Source organism: Meriones unguiculatus, chromosome 11 (assembly GCF_030254825.1).
Source record: "Meriones unguiculatus strain TT.TT164.6M chromosome 11, Bangor_MerUng_6.1, whole genome shotgun sequence".
NCBI classification, from domain to species: domain Eukaryota; kingdom Metazoa; phylum Chordata; class Mammalia; order Rodentia; family Muridae; genus Meriones; species Meriones unguiculatus.
Window position 1 is genome coordinate 74950581 of NC_083359.1, and position 8356 is coordinate 74958936.

Consider the following 8356-nt stretch of genomic DNA (forward strand, 5'->3'; position numbering starts at 1 on the left):
TTATTACTTTTGCAAAACATCTGGGTTTAGTTCCCAGCACCCACATGGTAACTTACAACCATCTATAAATATTATTCTGGGAGTCCAGCAACACGAAGCATACAAGTACACAAGCATACTTGCATGCATAATACCTATAAAAATTAAAAACCTTCAAATAAAACAAATCCTAAAGCAATGGCTGCTTTAGTGGTATCACCTAGTAAACATGTTTACTGATTTTTTTACACAAATGACAAGGAAAAATGATAGCAAGCATGACTTCGTTACCCTCAGTCAAGTACACGTATTGAAGTCTCTTACCTGCTTTGAGAGCCAGATGTGGAGGTAGCGGTCCTCCCATTTGTGTTGGTAAGCCTTCTCCAGTACTTGCTGTGCTATCAGAGGTGTCGCTAAGTATGGGTGGGGGTGGTACAATCTGTAAGAGAATAAGGCAACAAGTGTCAAGTGTTTTTTTTTTTTTTAAACAGAAAGACTCTTTCAACAATATTTTTTCCAAACTGGCTTTGGAGACAAAGTTTCATGTAACTTAGAATAATGAACTTCTGCATACCCCAGGCTCACTTGCCGGTTCCTAAGTGTGCTACTACAGCCTGGCTATCACCATTGGTGTTTGGTTCCTCAAAATCTGACCATCTTTTTAAGGATGTCCAAATATTATATCCTTATCAGGAAATAATACTATCTTCAACAGTGTATATGGCACAAAAAGGAAAAAAAAAAAAAAAAAAAGGTGGCAGCTATTCCACTGTCCAGAAGTGTCCCTTTAAAATTGAGTACAAGAAAGCCTTATTGATAAGGCTTCAGACTCTGAGGGTCCAGGGTTCAATTGCCTGCTACCACCTCGCTGCTGGGCAATGGTGACACATGCCTTTCATCCTAGCATTAGGGAAGCAGAGGCAGGCAAGGCAGACCTCTATGAGTTAAAGTCTAGGCTGTTCTACAGAGCGAGTTCTAGGACAGCTAGAGCTATATGCAGAAAAAACCTATTTCAAAAAAAAAAAAAGCAAGACTGAGTACAGACAGCTACAGTACAATCCTACTATTATTTTCAATTCTCACCTCTGCCTGTGTTGTTCAAGAGACTGAAGGACAAGAAGAACCACTCCAAACATAAATTTCGCTGCACCACTTGTGTTATTTGCATTGGGGAATTCTGTGTTGTCAGCATCTATGAAACCGTGGTGGGCTAAACTGCAAATGTGCCAAGTATTGTAAAATATCAAATTAGGAGTTCTTTTATTCCTTTGTTGTTCAGAAAATAGACCCAGGGCCTTGGGCATGCTAGACAGCTTTAATGCTATGCTGTACCCTATGCCCACATTAAGAGTTCCTGGACTACCTTTTCCTAAAATTGTCTTTTTAGGTCCTGCAAATTCTATTTTCTATAGTAGACAACTTGGTGCTGCCTTAAGTATACAGTGATTTTTGCTCTATGATACTGAACCTCAAGCTGTCTAAAAGAATTGGCTTTGAGTTTTTTCTCTGGCTCAAACTGCAGAAATCCTCATGTTATTCCTATTTTTATATTAGATTATAGGCATGAGCCACTACACCCAGCAGTAACTTTTTATAACTGGTGCTGGATATAGAATCTATCTAATGGTCTTGCATAAACTAGACAAACATCCTATCACTGCACTCATTATCTCTATAGGCTAGTCCTGTCTTCAAATTCTGAAACTCAAATAACCATAGGACCCTAAACAGCAGATAACCAAAAATTTAAGGCCAGTTTGGACTACGAGTGGATTCTAGGTCAACCCGAAGAAAAAGCTGAGAATTATCTTAAAGAATAAAAAAAGCAGCTGGGAGTATTGGTACATGTTTAACTCCAGCAATGAGGAAGACATATAGAGACTTTCTAAAAAAAAAAAAAAAAAAAAAAAAAAAAAAAAAAAAAAACCAAACCAAACCAAACCAAACCAAATACATTAACTTCCTTATGCCAAATATGGTAAAGCATCACTTTAATCCCAGCAATTAGAAGGCAGATAGCTGTAAATTTGACACTTAGAGCTGTGTCAAACTTCTAACTAAATGTTTATACAGTTAATTATAGAAATTATCTTTTGGGGTGGGGGGTGGGGGTGAGACAGGGCTTTTCTGTGTTGCCTTGGCTGTCCCGGAACTTGCTTTTGTAGACCAGGCTGGCCTTGAACTTACAGCCATGTGCCTGCCTCTGCCTCCCTGAGCACTGGGATTAAAAACATGAGCCACCACCATGCCTGGCAACAGGGTGTTACTGTACACTATCCAAGTCAACTGAGAGTGTGAACCTCTATACTAAGATGTCTCAATAATGTCCCTGGATGGATCTGTTTTGAAGATATCATAAAATAGCCTAGTTGATCTAGAACTTGGCATATAACCCAAGATCTTGCCTCCAGTCTTACATGTGCCAAAACAGGCACCATCAAGCGTAGTTTGTTTCCATTTTTAAAAAACAGTATTAGAAATGGAGACACACACCTTTAATCCCAGAACTTTGGAGAGAGTGGCAGATGGATCTTTGTTGAGGTCGAGGCCAGCCTGGTCTCCATACTAAGGCCCTGTCTAAAGTCAAGTCAGGGAAAAAAAAACCTAAACTATAAAACAGTATTAGGGAAACAATTAAATGACAGGGTAGGTAAAGGTACTTGCTATCAAGTCTGATGTTTGACTCCTGGAACGCACACAATGGAATGGGGACTCTTACAGGTTTTGCCTGGGACCTTGTAGGCCTATTTAAAATGTCAAAATCAAAAATGGACCCAGGTATAGTGCCACAGCCATAATTCCAGCACTCCAGATCTTTGCAAGTTCAAGATGAACCTGGTACAAAGTTCCAGGGCAGCCAGGACTATGCAGAGAACCTGTCTCAAAAAGCAAAAAGGGTATCTATTACACGACTTCTCTTTGTTCTTAAGTATCAACAGAATTTTCATTTTCTTTTCTTTTTTTGTTTTTTGACAGGGTCTGTTTGTGTAGTCCTGGCTATCCTGGACTTACTTTGTAGGCCAGGCTGGGCTCCAACTCAAAGATCTGCCTGCCTCTGACTCCTGAGATTATAGGCGTGCACCACTACACCTGGCTCAGATTTTTTTTTTTTTTCTTTTTCGAGATAGGGTTTCTTTGTATAGCCTTGGCTGTCCTGGAACCCTCTGTAGACCAGGCTTGTCTCAGATCTCCTTGCCTCTGCCTCTCTAGTACTGGAATTAAAGGCATGGGACACTACCAAGCGGCCCAACTGACTTTTTGAAGCTTAGCATACAACATACTGTGGAGCCTATCTAGGTATAACTTATTTTTATATTTCATTAAAGAATTATGTTTGGGGAACCAGGTATCATGGCACACACTTGTAATCTAAGCATTTGGGAGGTGAATGCAGAAGGATTAAAAGGTAGAGACAGATCAAAGTCATCCTTGGTTATATAGCAAGCCTAGGATATCTGAGATCCTGCCAGAGTTCTCAAAATGCTAATTTAAGTCTGAAAATCTAGCTGTGAGCAAAACTCGTAAACACAGAATATCTGAGAAGCATGACAAACTTCTGAAACTTATATAAGACACCACAGTTCTTTAACTGTACCAGAGATGTCCTGTGGTTAACAGCCCTTGCTGTTCATCATGCAAAGGGACCTTAATTTGGTTCCTAGCACTCATATGGTGGCTTTCAACAATCTGTAACTCCAGTTCCAGGAAAGCTGATGCCCTCTACTGACCTGTGGGCACCAGGCATACATACACATGCATGCAAAACATTTATACCTGCAAAATAAATCTTAAAAAAACACACAAAATATAGCCTGCTGGGCTTCATGGCCCAAGCCAATAATCCCAGCTACTTTACTCTGAAGACTCAGACAAGGATATCTAAGTTCAAGGTCAGCCTTGGCTACAGAGAAATGCAGCCTCAGAAACTTAGTAAGTATAAAGCTTCATGGGGCTTAGCTGGGGGCAGGAGGTTGGGTGGTGGTGCAGGCCTTTAAGCCCAGCACTCAGGAGGCAGAGGCAGGCAAATCTCTGGGATTTCTCTTCAAAGAGCTATTTCCAGAACAGCCAGAGCTACACAAGAATCCCTGTCTTGAAAAAACAAAAAAAGTCTGTCTTCATACAAAATTTTAGGCATGCATCTCTATGTATGGGGGGAAAATGGAGGGAGAACACCCTCCTTAAAATTCAATTGAAGTAACTACCACCTAAAAATTGTGGCTTCTGAAGTTCAAGGATAAGGTACTTTAGACAGGGAATAGTCACAAATAGGGGGAGGCCTTTTCTCTCCCAAAACAAATTCACCTATCCTAAACCTTCTTTTGCCCACCCCAAATCTCACCACCTGAGATGTTTCTAAAACTCACTGCATTTCTGTATAATCACTATATTCATATGATGCTCACGGACAGTGTGTGTTCACACACACACAACCCTGTAAACCTTGTGTTAATTTGAACTCATGGTAGAAAGATGAAAGCGAACATAAAAATAGCTCAAGTTCTTGGCCATAAATACTTACCCCAACAGCTGGAACTTCTTCACTCTTTACTTCATTTATCCGAACCAAATAGTTAACAAAGTCTCTAGCAGCATTGCTCTGTGCATCTTTTTTATTGGTGGAGTTGCCCATACCAGCATAATTAAACCCTTCTACTCGAACCTTTAAGATTCAAGGAGAAAAAAGGTTGAATTAAAACTGAGTGATTCTAAGGCTTTAAAAAATTAAATCATTAAATAACCAATTAAAAACAAAACCACTGTTTTTCAGACATACTCTATAAATGTACTTTTAGTATACCCATGGATTATTTTATTACAAACACAGAATTGTATTGTTCATTGAGACGCTGATCCAACAATATCAACTCAAGTGGCTCAGGTTCCCACAAATATTTTAGGCTTGAAAAATCTAACTAAGCTCTGTGGGACAGTGCTTGCCTATTGTACCTGGCCTTATGTTCCATTCTCACCGCCGTTAGAACATGTTGTGGTTGGTAGGTGGGACAGCAGGATGACTCAGCAAGGGCACCTGCTTCCAACCTGATGGCCTAAGTTGTATCACCTAGGCGAGCACAGCAAGAGAAATGAACCCCCACAGCCGTCCTGACTTTCTCGTTTCTGTGCACACATAATTTTATAATAACTAAGAGAAAAGCTCTCCTTTTCTCTGCTTCTCTAAATAAGTTAGAGGAGCCAGGCATGGTGGTATACACCTTTATTCACAGCACCTGGGAGGTAGATTATTACTCTTGAGTCTTGTGCCAGCCTGATCTACAGTGGTGAAACTTTGTCCCTCCGCAACAAAAGAAAGAAAAAAAACCACAAGTACTTGTTTTCTGAACTTACTAGCACCATTAGAAAAACTTTCCTAGCAGTATTATGAAACAAGGTTCTTGTCCAAAGTTAGTCTTCCACAATCTGCAACACCTTAGCTTTTCCAAAAAAAAAAAAAAAAAAAAAAAAAACAAAACAAAAAAAACATGCCTTTGTAAAGCATAAATAAAATTCATCAAGCATATTAATAAGTTTTCTTTAATACCTCACACATGAATTTCTGTCTGTTTTTGTTTCCTACTGCTCTAATTTCATAGGCTGGGGTCATCTTCCTTTTGCCACACCAGGCATACAGAAAATTTTTAATGTCACCCATGATTCAGGTGTCTTCTTCACACCTAAGAAAACAAAAACATTATGATAGCAAAACCTCATAACAGATACAGAAACCACTGTAATCTTACCTAAGAATAAGACATTCTATCATACCATTTAGGAAATTTAAATAGTTTAAGAAGTCTATGCCATAGTTAAAGATACAAAGTGTATCTTTGAATTATGCACACTCTACAATGGTTATCCCTGTGGCATATTTTAACTTAAATATTTTATTAAGTGTAAGTACATTCTACAATGTGTATCTTACATACTTTAAACTTATCACTCAGCAACGAAAAACATGACCCATTTTATTATTCTTTTTCAGAGAATTTTAAGTAAAAATAGTATAGAGAAAATACATGGGTCAGTGGTTAGGAGCACTTGCTGCTCTTGAAGATGACAGAGGTTCACATGGTGACTGGCAATCATCCTTGGGGTCAGTTCTAGGGTATGTGACTTCTGAAATCTGAAGGTAGCTGTCATACAAGCAATACACAAACATACAGAACACTCATACATACAAAATAAGCATCTTAAGAAAGAAAATTTAAGTAAAAAGTTCCATGTGACTGATGGTGAAGTCAAACCTAATTCCACTATACTAAGAAACACCATCTCACACACACAATATAAGAGAGGTAGGGTGGGACTCATGACCCTATTAGCATCAGTAAGCTGCAATTAAAAGCTGTTTAATAACAAAGGCTTGCCTGAAGTTACTCTCAACTGGGGGGGGGGGGGGGAGGAGAAAAAAATGGCCAATAATTTGCATATAATGAATGCAAATAAATTAGGCCTTCATTTTGACTTGTAGCCTAGATTGACCTTACCTTCAATAAACAATTTTTTTTCTTGTTTTTCAGAAACGAGTTTTATTTTAGGTCTGGCTGTCCTGGAGCTCATTCTGCAGAGCAAGATGGCCTCAAACTCAGATCCACCTGCCTCTGCAGGGTTAAGGCATATGATATCACCGCTGCTCCGGCAATAGTTTTTTGTTGTTTTTTTTTTAAGAATATACTAAAAATCAGGAAGAGGCCAGCAGTTCTGAGAGTTAAAGGCTACCTTGATTTACAGTTCCAGGCCACCTAAGGTTACTTAGCCAGACCATCTCACGACATCTTACGCCTTGGGGCTAGTAAGAAATGGCTCAGTGATTTTATCGTGTTTCTCTTGCAGGACCCAGGTTTGACTACCCAGCTTGAAACTGTATGCATAATTCTAGTTCTAAGGGGTCCAATGTCTTCTTCTAGCAAATGGTGCACATACACACACTAACTTGGCATCTCTGAAAGAATGTTTTCTGTTTCTCGAGACAGAGTTCCTGGAACTCACTTTGCAGACCAGGCTTGCCTCAAATTCAATAGCTCCAAGAACTTATGATCCCCAACCCTCCAAACCTGCTGGCGCATGCCTGTAATCCCAGCACTCAGGAAGGCAGAGGCAGGCGGTTCTCTGTGAATTCGAGGCCAGCCTGGTCTACAAAGCAAGGACAGAACAGGCAAGGCTACAGAGAAACCCTGTCTCGGAAGGAAAAACAGACAAGCAAACACGTGAGCCACCACTCCCGGCTCCGAAATTCTTTTCCACTCTTACAACCTTGAAACGCTTTAATCTCTTTCATCACCCTCAGGTCCCTCCACCCCCGGTCAGTATAAGTAAGGCTTTAGGCGTAAATAATCCCTCTGCATCTTTGGAGGAGATACATTCTGCGCCCCAACGCCAGACTCCGGCCCGAGTAACACTCAGACTGCGAGGCGCCGGCCCCGGCGACCGTTATCTAGAGTTGGGCGATCCCGTTGCACAGTGTAATTCCGCCGTCGCTTACTAAATCATGCATACATTTTCCTGCTCCTCGCTCCGCCCCACCCATCCCCAGTAACCTGTGCCGACTGGGAAGAAACTGCATAGAAGCCACAAGTGCCAAACGACGGACCCCCCCGCCCCCATGGTGTCCCGGATGAGTGAACCGTGGGTTCCGGGGACCGTCGGGCCGCAAGCACTACAGGCGACTCCAGATACCGACACCCGCCGCGTGACGGGCCGGAGGAGGAGGCCCTCGAGAGCAGTCAACCCGTGTGAGGAGGACCACCGCGGAGGGCCAGGGCCACGGGGCAGCTCCGCCGCGCGAGTACGCCACGGCCGGCGCGCCCACGGCCCGTAATCCGGGCACCCGCCCCTCCCCCACCCGCCGCCCGCGCCTCACAACAAAGCCACGGCACAGCCGGGGAGGCCGGCGTCGGCCGGCGGCTTCGAGCCGGCGTCGGGGCCGCCACGCTGCTCCCTTACCCTCCTCCACTGCTCGGTGCCCGAGAGCACAGCCTCGTTAGACGGCTCCGCAGCTCCAATCTTCCACAGAAACGGCGAAGGAACACACCTCAACCCGCATGGAAGCAGCGGCGAAATGGCTCCGACCCGGGGACCGAGGAGGTGGAGTCAGCGGCTCACGCTTGCGCAGAAGGCTAGCTGCTGAGCCGGCACGCCCAGAAGGGGGCGGGGCTGCAGCCACTTCCGGGCGCCAAACCTGAGTTCCCGCGTGAGATCCGCTGGTTTAGGCCTGCAGTTTCCGGTCAGGCGCCTAGCGCCTTGGTTTCAGGAAGTTGAAGTCCGGTTGCTTTTGTCTTTGTAGAGCCGGCTGGCCTGCATTTTAACGCCGTGTCAGTGCAAAATTTACAGGCATGCCACCACGGATCTCCTTTTATACAATGGCAGTGTTGCAGAATTA

At 42.9% G+C, this 8356-nt stretch overlaps 1 protein-coding gene across 1 annotated transcript in view; it reads right to left on the bottom strand.

The window, feature by feature from the left end:
- The window catches only part of Dhx9 (DExH-box helicase 9), a 33769-nt gene extending 25694 nt beyond the window's left edge, over positions 1–8075 (bottom strand). The window contains exons 1-4 of the mRNA XM_021632858.2: positions 7921–8075; positions 5519–5651; positions 4499–4639; positions 304–418 (exon numbers count right to left, since the gene is read on the bottom strand). Coding sequence (XP_021488533.1) covers positions 304–418; positions 4499–4639; positions 5519–5629 — 367 coding nt within the window. The 5' untranslated portion in view covers positions 5630–5651; positions 7921–8075. The remainder of the gene's footprint in view (positions 1–303; positions 419–4498; positions 4640–5518; positions 5652–7920) is intronic.
- Positions 8076–8356: the final 281 nt, after the last annotated feature.